The sequence below is a fragment of the Colletotrichum scovillei genome (assembly GCF_011075155.1).
Source record: "Colletotrichum scovillei strain TJNH1 chromosome Unknown Contig00003, whole genome shotgun sequence".
In the NCBI taxonomy this organism is placed as follows: Eukaryota; Fungi; Ascomycota; class Sordariomycetes; order Glomerellales; family Glomerellaceae; genus Colletotrichum; species Colletotrichum scovillei.
Window position 1 is genome coordinate 3,192,353 of NW_023336261.1, and position 18,702 is coordinate 3,211,054.

General features: G+C 53.1%; 1 protein-coding gene across 1 annotated transcript; it reads left to right on the forward strand.

Moving 5' to 3' along the window:
* Nucleotides 1–960: 960 nt before the first annotated feature.
* Nucleotides 961–3,837, forward strand: HER10_EVM0002021 (ubiquitin interaction domain-containing protein; the record flags this gene model as incomplete). Its single annotated transcript, XM_035471750.1, has 10 exons — nucleotides 961–1,724; nucleotides 1,787–1,896; nucleotides 1,953–2,025; nucleotides 2,078–2,247; nucleotides 2,321–2,358; nucleotides 2,442–2,515; nucleotides 2,612–2,672; nucleotides 2,760–2,944; nucleotides 3,042–3,232; nucleotides 3,444–3,837. The coding sequence occupies exons 1-10, from the start codon at nucleotides 1,116–1,118 to the stop codon at nucleotides 3,835–3,837; spliced, it is 1,905 nt and encodes a 634-aa protein (XP_035335705.1). The 5' UTR covers nucleotides 961–1,115.
* Nucleotides 3,838–18,702: the final 14,865 nt, after the last annotated feature.

Genomic DNA, 18,702 nt, shown 5'->3' on the forward strand with positions numbered 1-18,702 from the left:
TCAGGGCATAAGAAATATTGATCCCATGCTGGAAGATTCTGTACCTTGGTCATTGGGTGTGAGTATCAGCAACCCACAATGAACGATACTCTCGACCAGGGGCATTTCCACGACCATTGAGCTTGATCTCTCGTGGAATACTGAGATTCTCTTCGTCTGGGGTATTCAACGCAACTTCATACACTCAGACGGAGTTCCAAACATCGCTTGCCCCAATGTTGTCTTCAATAAAGTCGTTTGGTTCTCGTTCCAGGGTACAATACTTGGGAAAGAAGAGCCAGCGAAAGATGTAGCTGAAACTACCTGGTCACTTTTTTGCGGCGTTCAGGTTTGCATAGTGTATTAGACATGGTACCATTTAATTCGTATCAATCGCCTCTGCGACTACTACCAACCCGGATGTAGCAGATAATCGAGGTGTCGATGAACTACAACACCACGACAAAACTTAAGGGTTTTCACAGATAGTGGACTGAACGTGGTATATCCTACAAGCAACAAAGAAACGAAAATGTTCTGTACTTCAATAGAATCTTCGAACGTTTACGTGGGATTTTGAAAGTAGCTAGAAAACACCAGGGTTGAAGTGTGAGGCATTCTCTAACGCGAGTCTGATGCCTACATCGGATATCATGCCTTCACGGTTGATAGCACTAGCCCCTTAAAGGGAGATAATTGAGACAGATAACATCGTCAATCAATATATCGACCTTCGCCGTTGGTTTTGGAATTAACTTGTCAACACACCTCTGGTACTGAATGTAACAAACTGACCCGATCTCGATATCGCTGTAAAGCTCATAGCACAAGTGCCATTTAAGCGTGGATATGTAGAAAAGGTACATGCATCAAAAGGAATGATTAGACACGAGAGCACGTGACTTCGCGAGTTCACGAACGGAAAGATGGGTCTTGGTTACACGTCGGCCGTGTAATTGACGTCGTCAGATGTTCACCATCATCACCACGAGGTGGCCCTGTTGCCGACGCTTCACTACACTCAATTCTTTGCAAAATTCAAATCAGGAAGATCGAAAAAGCTCGCTGGGAATTGCAGCTGTCCCTTCACGCCAGCAACTGCAGCCAAAGGCAGCAAGACGTCCTCGCGAGCAATTATGAGTTCGCATAATAATCGGGCGCGACCCCAGTCGCCAAGCGCAGATGACGATCCAGATCTCGCATTAGCCATTGCACTCTCTTTGCAGCAAGGGGACATCAGCAACGACGACAAAACCAAGGTTGCGTCATCTGCAACGAAGTTCCCGACATCGTCAGCCACCAACACAGGCCCGTTGGGGCTGTTGGCCCTCGACCGCAAGAAGATGGAAGAGGAACGTATAGCAAGACTGAAGAAGCGTTCAGCTGCAGAGGCTGGTATCGATACTCAATCCTCACAGAGATTGAAGTTGCAACGCCCTGGAGCCTCTGAGACCCCCGAGGTTATCGGTACTGCAAAGTCCAAGGCAGCAACACCAGCAATATCTGCAACACCACCCGCAAATGCTTTGGAATTACCATTTCCGAAAGGGGCATTCAAGCGTACTTGGGCCTACGGCTTCCCCAGAAACCGGGAAGATATCAAGATTGAGGAAGTCCTTCAAAAGGACAAGCTACAGCTGGCCGTGCTCTCATCTTTCCAATGGGACGAGGAATGGCTTCTTTCGAAGATCAATGCCCGAAACACCAAGATGCTTCTAGTCGCCTACGCAAACAACGATGCCGAGGTATGTTGGAATGCTATCTTACATTTCTGGGTCGGGTGCTAAGCTTGCGATTCATATTCTAGAAAGCCAACATCCGTTCAAACATTCCGGTCGGTAGTCTCATCAAATTCTGCTTTCCGCCAATGCATGGCGGGTACATGCATTCCAAGTTGCAGATCTTGAAGTATGAAGAGTAAGTTGAATCTCAATTGTTTAAGCTACCAGTGGCCATCTAACACAGACTCGCAGTTACCTTCGCATTGTGATTCCTTCCGGCAATCTGGTTCCTTACGACTGGGGAGAGACGGGCCAGCTGGAAAACGTTTGAGCTCCCAACTTGACTTATTCTTGATGGTCTGGCTGACTCCATCTAGATGATCTTTCTGATCGACTTGCCCCGGATCAACGGGCCACTTATCGAGACATCATTCGGCACCGAGCTCCGACGCTTCCTGAGAGCGCTTGGCCTTGATGACAAGTTGGTCAAGAGTCTGGACAACTACGACTTCTCCGAGACAAGCCGTTATGGTTTCATCCATTCCATGTCAGTAGCAATAACCAACAGGACAGCCCGATATAAGATGATATCCTGACTGAAGGCTGACATCGACCCATAGCTCTGGCAGCCATACGAAGGAAGCTTGGCAACACACAGGCCAGTCTACCCGTTCCGCTCGGGACGCGATGACTTCATGTTCGTGGCAAGTCAAAATTGTGCTGACTTAGACTTTCGATTAGGCTACTGCGGCTTAGGGAGCATTATCCGAAGCTTGGGTTTGGCAACCGAGAATGCCGTTGATATTGACTATGTGGTACGTAGGTGGTCTGCGCGGTCTTTTGGCTGAGCAAGTTGCCCAGCTCTTGGCGAGCGGCGACCAGGGGTGTTGCTAACAAATTTGTCATCCCAGGCATCTTCACTGGGATCGCTAAACCATGGGTTCTTAACGACGATATACTATGCCTGTCAAGGTGCGTGTGGTTGCAATCAAGCCTGCTGAGGTTTGACAGGGTGAAAAGATCAGCATACTAACGCTCCGTTGCTGGCACTCCTTGCAGGCGACTCAGGCATGAAAGAATACGAAGCTAGGCAGTCCAAAACGACCAAGAGCAAGGCTGCAAAAACAGGCTTGGGTGGTTCCAGACCGGTCGACATTGACAAGGAGCCGCTCCAATTGCAGCATCATTTCCGCATCTATTTCCCTACCGAAAAGACCGTTTCTAGTAGCCGGGGCGGTAGATCTGTAAGTTGTGTGCCGGCCGGGATCGCCGCGTTACCGGTCGATCCTGCTGCCCAAGTGCCCATGTATTTTCCCCGTATGCTCATTTTACGTGATCTAGTCTGCCGGCACCATTTGCATGCAAGAGAAATGGTGGAATTCTTCAACGTTTCCGCGAGAATTGATGCGAGATTGCCAAAGCGCCAGAGGTGGCCTGTTGCTACATAGCAAAGTCATATTCGTCCGTGAGCGGGCGCACGACGGCGCAGTCTGGGCATACGTGGGGAGTGCAAACTTGTCGGAGAGCGCATGGTAAGTCAAACAGGAACCCTCGCGATTGGCCTGCAGGCTACCCTTAGTGGTAAGGGCTGTGTGACGAAGAGTGAAGGGGCAGTCTAGTGTAGTGTACTGTCTCGTCTCAGTGAGGGACACACACCACAGAAGGGGCAAAGCCTACTGTCTGAGGGCAGCGTGAAGAAACGACGTGGGTCGATCATAAGGCTGACCTAGATTGAACTTTTAGGGGCCGATTAGTGAAGGACCGGGAGTCGGGAACGGCCAAGCTCACCTGTCGCAACTGGGAGTGCGGCGTGTTAGTCGCGGTTAAGGACAGCTCGGCAAGTACTGGGGACCAAGACGCACAGGCACAGTCGCGTCCGCAGGCAGAGGCGCAGACTGGGACGCTGGAGGGACATGCCGAGAGCGAGGAGACATTGAAGGGCAAGGAGGGAACGACGGCGGCATCGGCAGAGGGCATGGGGAAGCGGCGGCATCAGCAGCTCGATCAGGACGGATCGGTGGGCCTCGATGGAGTGTTTGGAGCGACGATGCCCATTCCAATGAGGGTGCCGGCGAGGCGCTACACGCCAGATGAATCGGCAGCCAGCCGGCCATGGTTTTTTATGAAGGCCGACTGAGAAGAGAACAAGCAGGGGTGGGGGTGTGATTCAGCTGAGACACCATTTTGAAAGATGACCAGTGGCAGCTAGCAAGTCCTCCAGCAGCAGCAGCACCAGTAAGCATGCAGCATGGAGAGCGAGGGAGAGGGAGAGAGAAAGAGAAAGAGAGAGAGAGAGAGAGAGACAGCATGGAGCTAAGCGTGTGCAGACTGCAGAGCACGGACGTGGATCTTCACGGATGGCATGGCGTCGTCTCAACCTGGAGCAAGCCCCGGGTCGGCCGGGCTAATTAGCCCTCCGATGGCGGTACCAATCCTGCCGTACTTAGCTTGCTAGCCAACTTGTTCTGTCTAGCGTTCCGTAACAGTGTACATATGAAGGACTAGTCTACTCTGAGGTAGCGAATGGATGGGTATGGTACCTATTTCCGAGTCCTCGCTCTCCCAAAGAATCCTGCAATTGGATGGGCAAGGGGTTAATGGTCAGGAAGTTGTGGGAATGCCTTCGCATATTTCCTTCCCCACGGCGCCTAGTGGCGGCCGTTGTCGGGTTGCAGATAGTGAGCGAGAAGGACGAGACGCTACGGATACTTACGTTAGTGTCCATTTCATCATGTGTGTATGGAATCCGAATGCGGCGAAGAGACTGCTGCACGATGCGCAGTTGACGGACTGCTAGACGCACATTGGAGTATTCCACGATACCGAAGGACAGGTTGACCCACATGCCGGACAAACCCGGTGGGCTGGGTATGGATAGGCAGACCTTGTCGATGTTGCAGTTCAGCAATATAATCAAATACAAATCGATGATGGAGATGTCCAGAGGGCCCCCAGAGGATATGGGAGGGGCTTGTTGTCAGTCAGGGGTCAGGTCTATGGAAACAATAAGCAGTCGATGTGTATAAGCCTAGGGGCGGGATCGATGGGAAAGTGGCCGGTTGATCAGGGGTGAATCTATCGAACGAACGCAACGGTGAGGTGTGTTGCAAACTATGTGTATCCGCACGAACAATCACGTACGAGATACTGGTTGTAGCGGAGGTAACGTTTGTCGGCGACTGGGTGATGCTTGGCTTTGATGGGCACTGGTAAATAGGACGGGGCTAGAGGGAGAAAAAGAGATATGATGATGGTGAAGAAAGCGAAAGAGAAAGTGGCACCCAAAAGGCCGGCGGTGTTTGATGGCTCGTGATGCGTGAAGTGGGCGGCGAATGAGGGCATGGAGTTGGATTTACCGTCCATACCAGTAGCCGCATCGAGGCATATGGATGGGTACTAGTCTACGGAGTATGGCTATGCGGCTATTACCATTATCCGTAGATAGCACGGCGAGTTATCCAAAATGCTAGCCAGTGATGATGATTGGTGATTCTGTTTTTTTATTTTTGTTATTTATTTTTGTCTTGTCTACGTTTCGTGTCATCTGGACAATCTGGACCCCGACCCCCTCGAAACTGTGTCAGGCAGGAGGAAAGAATTGGGAGAACCGACGTCTTGGCAACGAGTTTTGCGTGCCGTGATGGTCTGCTTTGCTGGCTTGGCACATCGAGATGAAGGCAAAGATGAAAGCGAAGTTGGTATTGAAGTTGAACAAAATTTGCTGCCAAGACTCTAATTCAAGCGTGGCACGCGCGCGGTATTGCAATGCCGGTCGGTACACAGGCATACATACATGCATACAGGCACAGGCACACAGGCACGATGAGGTCTCACCATTATCCATACACTTCAAATGAACGTGGATGAGACATGCATAGCAAACGAGTCCAAGTCCCATGGTCCTCAAGTCCCCGATTCAGGACCCAAGACTCCAGAATCCAAGGTGAAAAGGTCAGAGGGAGCGTTTGGATGCGGTGTAGTGCGGATATACTACAACGTACAAGCCCGCTTTGGAAGCTTGGCACAGTCGGGGTCCTTGTCGAGTTGGGCCGCTAGTGCGAACTCCAGATTGTGAGATCGCAGCTCGTCTGGTGCCAAACACTGGTTTCCCTTTTCTTTTTCGGATTGTGGTGTGAATGGATGGGGGTTGGCGTGCTGCGTGGGGAGCAAAGTGGTGCGTGGGCGGGACCTTGAACATGCGTGGGTGTCGTATGGGCAGAGTGTACATCTTTGCCTTCATCGGACACACTCCCACCCCCTTCTCTCTGTTTCTCTGGTGTATCTCCCTCGCTCTCTTGCTCTCTCTCTCTTTCTCTCTCGTTACGAATACCTACCAGCTACCTACCTAGTCAGCTCGTGTACCTACCCCGTATAGATACACCATACAGAGAGTACATTCGGAGCACAAAGTACGCAGGCAGTCAGTATTCATTATCGGTCTCTGTGCATCATACGGAAGCGTGTCTGTGTAGGGCATCTCTCTCCTTCTCTCTTGTCACTGGCTGGCTGTTAATGTGGAGGATAACTCCATCTTCTCTCCATCTACTCCCCCGCTCATCATATACCTACGCCCTCGTCAGGCAGTCCACCTAGGTATTCACTAGCTCACATGCTTCTTCTCAATTCCTCTCTTCTCCCATCCCTACGTAGTAGAGCCTAGAAAGGGAAGGGAGAGAAGAGGAAAGGGTCAATATGCATGGAGGGTCCTTATTGGCAGTGACAGGGCCACATCACTGACATAACATGGCCCGCCTAATTTCTCTTCTTCCATCTTTTTTCTTTTTGTTCCACATCCAGCCTACGGAGTTATTACCTCCCACTCTTTTGATCATATCATCCACAAGCCTCGTGAGCCACATGTGTCGCTGACATCGCTCTGCGTGCGAAGCGCCAGATCGTTGCCGCCTTTGGACTTGTTTCCTTTCCTTAGCTTGGGGCTATGGTATGGAGTCCCCGTCCAACGTTTTGGCGGATATTTCTGCTCGGGGAGATGGTGGAGCAGCGATCAACTCTTCTGCCGGAACCACGACATGGGCTTGATTGGTTCAAAGATGGGATAACTCGGTTGGGTACGAAGTATAGATGCTGAAGAAAAAGATGGTGGGCAGAGTTGGGTTGAGTTGCCTCTCGGAATCCCAGCCTTCTACCATGCCACAGTACTCCGTACAGTCACCAGGAAGAGGAGGGATGTGCAACTGCAAGCAGATGAACGGCCGAGATGGAGGAGAAGAGAGGACAGAGAAGGGGGTCCGGCGCCGGGATGCGGACTTGTCACGGCCGCATGCACCGGCACCATCCACCACCCCCTTGCTGTTGGTCTTTGCCATTTAGTGTGTCTGAACTTCCAGAGTTACAAGTGTCGTCCCTTTTGGTTCCCTTGGCTAGCAATGCTATTATCCGGCGCCCGGTTATGTATGCTAAGAAGTGTCATCTAGTTGCAGTGGGACAACGTACGTGATGGAGTCGCATCACTGTAACCACCTCACGCTACCCGACTGCTCGCTAGCCGGCCAAGGGCTTCCTGAAAGTTGAGCAATGTGACATGGTGCCTCTACCTAACCCACTCATACCGGATGGGCCGAGTTTCTTTCTTGGAGGGGGGGGGGGACCTTTGCTTGTCTGCCCGGACAGATATTACGTGAACCAACGAGATTGAGCTAAGGGGAACCAAGGTATGGAGACAAACAGTCTGACTCTTACTAGCAAGAGAGGTACATACCAGTGTCAAGACTCGAGAGTCAAGAGATGGACTAAGAGGAGGCGATGATGGCAGAGATGGGATCAAAACCAATTCATCGGACAGGGTCTAGGGCACCGGGGACCAAACGTGTCAACTCTGCTGTGAAGAAAAACGAAAGGCGCTACACCATAAAGGGGAGCCAAGCAAGTTGCAGGCAAGCCGCAAATTGGAATAGGAGCAAAAAATAGACATTTAGTCTATTTTGCCGCGGGTGGGAAGAGCATGGGAATTTCTCTGATCTGATCTACGGAATACGGATCCCTTGGGCTCTGGAGACTGGAGACTGGAGACTAGACACTACACAAGGAACCAGGGCAAGCCTGCAAGGCAGGCCGCAGGCCACGATCCTGGCACCAGACAAAGAGGCGGAGACGGGCACTTTTGTCGTTGATCTAATTACCTGCACCCCGCCAACTACTACACGGCAATTTCTGTGCTACAGCGGCCCCGGCGAAGACCATGGGGAAACATCTCACTCAACGGGCGTACAGGGACCAGGGCGGCATGGCGGAGACATACGTAGAATGATGCAGTACTGAGCATCCGTATTCCTTTCCTACGAACAAAAAAGGTATGGAATACTTTTCGTCACTTTTGAGTATAAGTGATGGACCTCCTTGGCTCTTGTCTCGGCAGCTGCTTCGCCGCCATACTGTTAAGTTTCCAGTCCTCCCGTTTCCACGCAGCCGAAAAGCGCGCCACTTCCGAATCATCTAGGGGCCCAGAGAGCTGCACCGGGATTGACATTGGTTCTTACCAGCCTGGCCGCTGCTCTTGGTGTACATAAGCCGCGGCGGCTTCGGGCCCAGGGGAATGGTTGGAGTCTGGGCCAGGGCAAGGGGGGTGCCGGTGGGGGTCCGGTCGTTGTGAGCGAGGTCGGAATTGTGGGAGTTAATCTTTGTCCGTCATAATCCTATTCCTGTGTTTTCTAGACGGGTAGCTAGGCATGTTGATGAGTGATCAACAAGTATGCAGATGGCGAAGTCGATCGAGGTGCACCCGCTGCCCGCATCGCCTAATCTTGCTAGCTGGGAGTCGAGTGTGCGCTTGTTGCAAACCCTTGGCCCGTCATTGCCAGGGGCCAAGTACCCAAGATTGACCAACTTCGCCAAATACTTCCCTGTCTTGTCCGTGAGACGCGCTTTTTGCTCGCGTTCCTCTGCTAGATCTTGTTGCGGTTTAGCCCCGGTCATGCTAAGAGAGAATGCGGGCAAGGCGAGGCGCCAAAAAGCCAAGCCCCAACTTCTCAACTTCCTCGAGTGCCAAGATGGAGTCGGAACTATGGACATACACATGCGTAGGTACACAACTTGGCGAGGCGATATCGCGCTTGTCTTGGCTTTGAGTGGAAAGACACCAACATCTTTGGTGTGGCGTAGGATCATGTACCTACTGCAACGTCAGACTGGCGGGAGGGGTCCCGAAGCTCATGCAACACTGCCGCAGACTAGGCGATATAGATCATGGCGGGGAGTTAGGGTGGCGACGGATAGACAAGCATAGAGAAAGTCCATTGGACCGTGGGCCTTAGCCATCCCGATGACGACGAACAGACGAAGCGGTGGCTTGCTCGCGCTCCTGGCTAGTAGCCGCATAAGCATTATCGTATCATTTCCACAGGTCTAGCGTCTTCTGGGGGACGCTTCTCAAATAAGAGGCGCGCCAAGATATATCTTGGCACAATGACTTTTTTCCTTTCGTGGCACGCGTACGCATATGCGGCAAACGAAATGATTGAATACACTGGAGAGAAGGCTTGGGATTTTGGGTGATGAAAAGAGAGGACTTGGCAAGTTGGCAAGTTGGCAGAGAGAGGCTTGGATCTTGGCAGAAACTTGCTCATCATCATCATGCGCCTCGCAATCGCGAGTATCCATACCCATACCCGACTTGTCTACTCTTGCTCCGCCACGCCCGAGGGGCTACATCTCGCATCACACGGCACCACGTAGGATTACCTTGATGGCGAGCCAAGAGAAAGAATTGATAGATCATGGTTCGGGAAGTGAGGGGGAAATGGCCTGGGAGGATACCAAGGGCCGGGGAGGGGTAGTGACTGAAGGTGGTGGTCATTCGGCGCCGGCGGCTGTGCCGGCACCGGCCTTCCGGAAGCCCGGCGGGTAGATGTAATAGTCCGTCCGGAAGGTGGAGGCGGAGGGAGAGATGGGCAAGCGACGTAGAAAGACCGGCAAGCGAGACACTCGACCTGATACTGTCACAATACCAAAGGGGCGGCTCGGGGTCTGACGATGACGAAGGGTCAATACTAGAGGAGGGAGGGGAAGGGGAAGGGGAAGGGGGAGAGGATGTGTTCATGACCAGCCAAGTCCACGCCAAGCTGTTTGATGCCAAGCTTGGTGATGGATGCCAGAGTCGAGACTTAATGGCCACGGCCAGACAAGAAGACGTTGCCAGACTGCTGACGATGTGTGACGAGGGTTCGACACCTTGTTGCTCCTTCACGCTAGTCTAGGCTGCTCCTCCTCATCTGGCTGTCCGTACCTGGACGGGACGTGTTCGACCATTCCATGGTGTTATTAGTGACGGTCCCTTAGTTTCTGAGCGTGACAAATTTGACAAGACCCCTCCCCCATGTCCAACGCCAAGATAATCGCGGCACGGCGGCAAGTTTAAGATGGCTTGGATCTTTTCCGCACCCGTTGCTGCCGCCCGCCGCCGTCAGTTTGCGGTGAAGGCCATGTGTAGGGCCCATACCAAGGTTGTTACAAGGCGCGGCGACCGCGGCCGCGGTCACGGCGGCTGTTGCTTGCTCGCCTGGCTGCTGGCGACGTTGCGGGCGGGAGCTGGGATCAAGGGATCAACATGGCAGTGGTGCGAATGGCAGACCAGGCTGTCTGCGGGGACCCAGGTCACTTGACTACGGCTATATATGATGAGAGACGGGGGTATCCCCATCTCTGGGACGGTCGATTCCCTCATATTTGAATATGTGCCAAGAGCTTCACCCCTGGTCACTCAGTGCCCCCCCTGGCTGATCTGACATACCTTGTCTTGGCCTCTGTCCAGCTCAGATACCCTCGAGAGTCGGGACTGACTGATATAGCAAGAAGAGGGAGAGGTGAGGGGCCACGATGCAAATTGGAGACAGGGAATGTGAAAGAGAAACCGAGATGGGTCGTGACAAGCAGGGAATCTGGATAGCACCGTGACTGGGGTGAAAAGAGGAAAGGGCAGAAAATAAGCCAAGCGGAGAAGGGCAGACAGGCCGACAGACCGCCTGTGAGGCTGTGGAAATATCGGTGAGGTGAGCTGTGTGCAGAAGAGGAGGAAACATGAGAAACATCTACGCGTTGTGAGGTGTCGTGAAGCGAGGCTCATCACCGCCGACATGGAAATGGTCGAAGCCGGCCCGCGATTCTCATAAGCAAGTAGTGCCGCACGGCGAACGTAACGGTCACACATTCGCATCCTCCCCTGGTGGCCCGGACGGTCTACGGAGTAAGGTGGACCGTGACAGCCCCTCGGGACACGCTTACACCGTGGTCGGGGTCTAAACAGAGCCTCTCTTATGACAACAGAGAAAGATAGGCCGATGACATACTCTCATCTGTCGTACGGAGAGTTAAGAGGGGCCGTCATTGGCTCATACGGGATCCTGGTCAGACAGGTCGGTGAGATGCCGGGCCACAGTGGGTAAGACAAGGGGCAAGAAGCTACCCTTAAGCTGAGCCAGACATTCGGACACTCTGCAGTTCTCTCCAGCCTCCAGGATGTGGAAACGCTGTGTGTGTAACCGTATGTATCACAGTACTCCGTACTCGTTCACAGTGATAGTGCCTTGTCCCCCTCTTTGGGACAGCTAAAGTCGGGCAATACAAGACCAGCAAGATGGTAATACACTGACTGTATCTTGGAACCACCACTCGACAGGAGTCCAATGGGGTCAAGGCTACGCGCCGGATTTGGCTGAAACCATCTTTCTCTACCACACAGTCCAGAACCCCCATCTTTCTCCCAGCTGCGGGTAGGTATTATCTGTGCCGTGCTCGAGCTGCAGTCTAACGTGGCACAGCAGTCAAGACTCCTTGCGTGAGGCAGGCTAGGTGCGACACTGGAAGGCTTAACATGACAACAATGCATCGGGTCTAGATGGAGAAATTCGCTGTGCCCACGCCATCGTCGTGTTAGTCTACAGTGAACCGCGAAACCACGACACGTCAAACATCTCCCATGCAGGCCAAAGGTCTGCAGCCGCACTGGCATTTCGGCCGGTTCGGTTCTGGCCGTCATTCCATTCTTGTTTGGTTTTGTTTTAGCTCAGGTTTTCGACATCTCCTGGACCAATGGCAACAGATGCGTGACTTTGGACGTGTACACCATGTCTTTCAAGGCTTGGATCTGTGCCACAAATGAGTACAACATCTCCAAGCTCCGAGTCGGAGATGGTTTGGTCGACTTCAGTCTAGCTCAATCTGGACATAACTAGCAAAGAACCGTAGCTGCTGCACTACCTACCTTAGCGTACCGGGATACCAGAGCAGCCAAGTGAAGGAGGCCAAGGATAGACGTTAAGGACTTGAGAAGTTGAGATGGAGTCATGGTATCCGCACACTACTCCGTACGGATAGTATGGTATGCAAAGTGTCCGTAGATGACGGAGTTCTTGGGTGCGACGGACGTGCCTCCGCGAGTCGTGATCAGGTTGGCTGGGAGCACTGCCTACCTGGCGGGAATCATCGGAAACGTCGCCATTGTCCATCACAGCGACAGGACCCGGCCAAGCGTTCTCGGGGAACAAGTGCGACGCAGAGCGACAAGGCGCCATGGGCGGGGTCGGGGACGTGAGGCATTCGACAAGGCTACAAGGCATATGTCGGCGGGGAGCTTGCTAATGGGGAGCGGGGAGCTCAGCGAGCGGGCGGGCGCATGAGAGATGGCCAAGACGAATGTGAGGCCGGTGAAGTGGGCATGGGTGGCCCAGCAGGATGGGACGAGAGGGCACATGGGGTATCTTCGCTCTCGTGCTTTTTCCGTCCGTCTCTTGTTGATCACTTGTGGGTGTATCGGACTCTGAAAGGGTATGGCCATGCGCTCGACTCGATGGCATCCCTAGTGTAACAGGGAAAGCTGAAAGGCCATCCCGTTCATTCTCTGACTTTCTCTCTCTCCGCCTCCTCTGGCCCATCTCACCCATCTGCCTATGTCGGCCCTGTCGTCTCGACTCTCTCGACTCTCGTGTCGACAGCCTTTGGCCCCATTTTGCCTTAACCCCCGGTCCTCGACCTCAACCCTTCTTGGCTCCCTCGTCTGTGAGAAAACCCCCCCTGGTCTCTTCCAGGAACGAGGGGATCAAAGTAAGGGTGAAAAGACCATGACAAGAAAGGCGTCATGGCCTGTCGATGTCGATATGGGAATGAGACGGTTGAGCTGGAGCATCAGCGTCCACTTAGCTAGGGCGTTTGGGTGACCGAGTCTAGGGTCGAACAAACGGCTGCTCGGACACGACAAAGCAATATCGCTGAACCACTGGCGTTGCGACCTCTTCGCGGAGGCCCGCGGAGTGCGGGAGCCCCGCGTCCGCCTCAGGCCTGCTGTCTTGCCTGCCTAGTGCATTTGTATGTACGTAGTCGACCCCCATCCGCCATCCATGTCTAGGATCTGGGTACTGTGAGAATCCGCTTGAGTGTCCCAACTCCCATCTGTTCAAAAGGCCCTCACCACGTGAGGCGGACCAAGGTCAGACAACAAGGCGAGCGGTCGAGTAACCAGAACCGTCCTCGGGCCCTTTCCAGGCTCATCAGGCTATGACACCACTAGACGCGAGATTTTGTTAAATAACGATACAGAATCAGGCCACTCGTACACAAGGCGGGCAGACAAACCACACCCCCCAGACACTAGTCGACTCCAGTGTGAGATGCGTCGCGCCCGCTCAAGGATACCAATGTAGTAATCCAAGGGCCAAGAATGAGAGCAGAGCGAAGAGGAAATGACATGTCCAAGGATCAAGAATAAGACTCGTGGGGCGTAGGGATTCTGCCGCGGACGTAGGCTATCGTCAGTGTCTGTTGTGGATGAATTCTTTTTTCGTCTGTTGACTAAGCGGATGCTGTTTACATCCGTACTTCATCCTCATCGTCTTTCCGGGGCTGTGCTAAGAACCCCAGCCTCGTTTACTTGGCGGCGGGCGCGAGTGAGGCCTGCCCGGAGTGAGACTGAATTGGCCAAATTGGGGTAGTACACTCATACTGTAGTCGCAATTGAGGATACTGCTCATTTGCCTCCAGATTCTCGATCGACGTAGGACCTGCCGTGGGGTTTGAATTGGAGTATGTAGGTATCGTGGTACCGAATGGAGTCTGAAGATGAACAGCGACCCCAGCGCATTCACTGAGACAGGCGTGGAGCTCTAGCCCCAACAGCAAGACTCAAGAGCCGGTGCCGTCATCAGAATTGAATTTGCAGGACAGAGTGCCGGTTCGGCACCCTAGGCATGCTTCCGGTAGGTCGGGAACCGAGGCGATTGGCGGCCTTGTTTGGCTTCTTCGTCGCTTGTACGAACGATTGGTCGGTTCAAGTCAGGATGATATCGCCGACGGCCGATGGCCAATGGTGGCCCAGTCTCTGCATATCATGAGCCCTTGATCAAAGTCCGGCCGGCCGAGTCTCTATTATTGCCCACGGACATCGGGCTTTGATTACTGCATTGGTCCGTGTGAGTGGTGAACGTGAAGGCCGTCGGTGAGGTGGCCAGGCACACAGGCAAGGTAGGTGTGGTAAGGTTGGGAGGTCTTGTCTCAGGCTCTTCCTTGGCAACTGTGAGGGAGTATTCGTAGGGATTTAGGACCCATGCCCAGGGAGCGATGTCCAGAACGTCAGGCTTCGGGGGGATAGACAATGAACCGGGATAAGAGGGTCAGCCCTGGTCATGACCCTTCCAAGTTCCCCGGGGAAGGGGGTCAGGCTAATTAGCAGGGCTACGAAGGAGACACTTCTATACTCCCGCTCCCGCTCTCGAGTCTTGCCCGCCCTCGCAAGGTACGGATACTTACATTGCCTTCTTAATTTGCCCCTTTTGACGTGGGGTTAGGTTGTGAGTTGGGACAGATCGATCGAGGAGGACACATCCTGGGAACGTGGCAGAATGATACGGGTATCCCGTTGAAGAATGAAGAGTCCAGTTGCCGATACAAGGTTGGAACTCATGTTGTCTGAGCTCCGGCTCCGGCTCCGGCTCCAGCACCAGCTTGAGCAGATGGGGTGCCTAGGTCCAAGATGCAACAGGGAGAAACTCGTCGATTTCGGGCTGCCAATGCGGGAGTGTTCATCGTGCCTCAATGGAGAGTTTTCAGACAGCACGAGCAGTGTCCGTACGTCTGGTCGGTTCTGACGTAGGATGAGATGAGATGCGAGAGGTGATCGAAAATTCAAGGTTGGGTGGGTGGGTTGCGAGATGAATGGGTGCTGCTGGCAGGTATCCGTAGCGGCGTGGAAAGGGACACCCTTCCAATTGCAACCCCAGTGTCCCCCGTCCGGCCGCAGAAACAAATGGAGAATGTGTCGTCGGGGCCGGCTCCGGGCCCCGCACAGCCGAGCTGCGAGATTGGTGGTCGAGGCAGGCAAGCTGTCCAGGATAATTGCTGTGAGATGAGGCCCAAGACGCAAAGAAAAGAGGGGAAGGGTGGTTTGCTATTGGTGTCAAGTTTCAGATCCAAGCACACGTTGGGCCCAAGCAAAACGCTCACCTGTCAATAACAGACACAGCTATCTGTGGGCGTTGAGAGAGATGGAATAAGTCAACCTGGTGAATACTGCAGGATTGCAACGCAACTGCAAGTGATGTTGGATTTGCTGCGATGCGGACCAAGATGCAACGCTGATGCCCCGAGCTTCTCCAAGGTTCTAGTATAACTACCTAGGTCTGCTGTGGCGTGCCTCAAGCCAGACGAGCCATGTACGTACTTCGCACCTTTGCGAGATGGGATATCCGCATTCGTTTGGCTAAGTACGTGAGTACCCACGTCCCTTGACATTAAGGTAGGTACGAAGTAGTCCATAATCGCTTGCCGTCTACCCTATGATTCATTCCTTCAAGTTTCGGTACCTTAGTATGGACTATGGAGTACCTTCTTCCGTACTTATGGATGGGTATCAGTTTATCTCAATTTGGGCACTATGCGCGCCGCATCTCGGCTGCCTGAGGATCGATGTCTCAGCGGCCAGGCTGCAAATATCTCAGGCATCATTTGCAGCCTGCAGGTGACTGAGGGCATAAATCAAGGCACCAAGGCATCAACGTGCCAAAGATGCCCTGCATTCCGAAGTCTCAACCCTCTGAGGTGGCGGCATCTGAAGATGAAGTCCATCGCCGGTTTCCTGCCGACAAACGCCGATTCACTAGCACGGCCCTCTACCTCTAGTATCCGTAGTCGGGTCATTAGGTAGGCATTCATAGCTGAGCCATTTGCCTTCAACGCCAGGCACCGCGCGCCCGTTGTTCTCAGCCGTGTTCCACCACCATCACCATCATCACACATCCATCATCGGACGCAGCTCCTGTGTCCAATAAGACAATTGAGCGAATACCTCGATGCCCAATGTAATCTGCTCCAGGACTCTGGATGAAGAGCCTGCCGTTGCGTAAATGGAACTGCCCAGATGTATGGGTGAACCTTGAAACGCGCCGCCTTGGGATGCCGCAAATCTGCGCACAAAGATTGATTGGGGTAGGGGGTACCTTGGCATGGATACTGCATAGCCGTCGCTCAACCACACCCCTACCTTTGCGGCAAGCTAGATGGGAGACTGTTGGAGTTCGTTTCCGCCTCGATCCATCCATGTTCTCGACAGCCATCCATATCCATACTTACACTGTCATCCCTCTACGGCACGGGTATTCGTACCTAGAACAGGCAATACGGTACGCATACACCACGCCCGTGCATATCGAAGGGAAATCAGATCTGGCTTGATCATCTCGCTGTGCGGCAGCCCGTACGCGCACTCCCACCATCATGCACACAAAGCGCAGGCACACGCTTCCACCATTACGGAGTACTGCCACACGCACTTCGGTTTTCTTGGCACGTTGGCTTCGACCTTCCCTTCCTAAAAGCCACGCGGGCGCAATCCAGTAAGGTACACACATTCTCTACACACTAGGTGCCGGAATGCTGCAGTAGCCAGGGCGCACAGTCACCTATATGGCACCCTCACTTGCCATGCCGCCGACGTTAGCTTAAGCTGGCATCCCTAGCAGTCGTAGCAACGCCGGGGACATGTCTCGATGGAATCAAACGGATATTGCCGTTCTCCACGATCCCCTTCCTAGTCACTGATGCGACAGAGTTCCCCTGCTCAATTCCAAGATAATCACAGCATTGTCCTGATCGCCCCGTGCCCGGGGTCTTGCGACCATCAGCAGGCGGCAGAAGAGCTTGCTGTAAAGTCTTGGCAACGATTTCTCAACGACGCTGGCTTGTGAACGTGATAGTCGCAAATGCCGTGGATCATACCTGGAGACTTTTCCCGCTCCCGGCTATTTGAGGTACGTAGTACCGAGTATGCTGACGTTTTCTGCCAAATGACCATGTAGCTTTGACCGATGCAATTGGATGAGTCTTGGTATTTTTTTTGACACGCAAGTAAATTTCCGCCCAGACTCGCGGTAACCTGTCGTGCTGCAAACCAACGTGCGTGTTTGGACGCATGGCCTCGTCCGCGGCCACCCCACCATTCGAATTGACTTCTGGGTGGAACAGCCTGCTACAGACCCAACCGGACCGAACTCTGGCCAGGTACAGAGACAGGCATGGGTGGTATGAAAGTGACTAGATACAGATATGGCTTACCTCTGAGCACGAGATTTACAGATCGTGCATCACTCAGCCAATCCACACACTTGCGTAGTTATATATGTCCGTACACCGCCTGCCAACGGCCTACCATGAAGAGCAGTGCACGTTCCCGTGCCTAGTTTCAGACTCTTGATAGCCATTGACTTTGAGGGCATCATATTATGTATCTAGCAATATGGTAGAGAATGAAAAGTCCATTGCGCACAGTCAACGTGCCCCAGCTGATATAATACACCATTGAACGTAGAAAGCGCATACGAATACAAATAAATACAAGTGCCATGGCATTACTCCCCCGCCGATGGCGATGAGGCAGATCAGGACATGTTGGAAGTTATGCCGCAGCGCCCCTCCCGCTAACCCTGCATCTTCACGACTGAAATCGGCTCGCCTTGCTAAACCAATAAGGTTAGCTTTGTCGAGGAACATGCTGGGTGTTTCTTGTAGCTAAATCCAGAGCAGTTGGTGAAGCGAGAAAGAGAGAGAGAGGGCTCTCGGATGTCGGGTGGGCACTTGCACCACACCATCTCAAGATACGATGAGACGGTTTAGCTTACGTTGGGTATGTGCCTAGGTTCTGTTAGAATAGAGTTGCCCAGCTTCATCCACACAGGTGACAAGCGAGTGAACAAGATTTGGCTTGCTTGCTGTCTAAGAGATGAAGTCTTAGTTGACAGAGGGATGTCCAATTGTGTAAGTTAGACGTTGCATGATGCCCGGCGACCAATCTTTGATCTACTCCCAGCCATCCGGTCAATTCGGCACCTTGTTCTTTAACTGACACGACAATGTGATAGGCTGTAGTCAAATTTGTCGTTGTAGCCATCGGTTTCGGAAAGTAGGCAGACTCTCAAGATGGAGGATGACGATACACTGCCGGTGGCGTGAGCTCTCCCCTGGTCACGACCCCACCGGCCCTCCCCCCGGTGTCCCAATTCAACGAGGCCGTGTGTCAGCTGTGGTCTTCCCAGCAAGTGAGATGACTTGGTTTCTTAGAAGAAGAGGCTCGTACGGATATCATTATCTGTACATAGCGTTGAGTAGGGAGTATGTAGCCTTGACATAGCAGGAGCAGGAGAATTGATATACTATCTACATTCAGAGGGCAGGCAGTGAGCTCTTATATTGCAGAGTGAGGCCCGGCAAGAGGGTAGAGAAAACAGCGGAGGATATCATTGTTCCGATCCGCCCGATCTTATGTTGGAAGTCACGAAAGGTTCAGGTCTCGTGCTTGATTGCTTCCATCTTCCAGCTTAGGTAAGAAGTGCCCAAAGCCAGAGCACAGGGAACTGTTGGTAGGTACGTACTGCATCTACAAGATCACGTGTCTTTTATTCCTTCTTCAAACCGTGCTTGCTCAACTCGACTTGGCAGACATCCCGTACCATCATCCATGTGATCCACGCCCCCCCCCCCCCCCCATCCTCTGCTTCTGCTCCCGCTT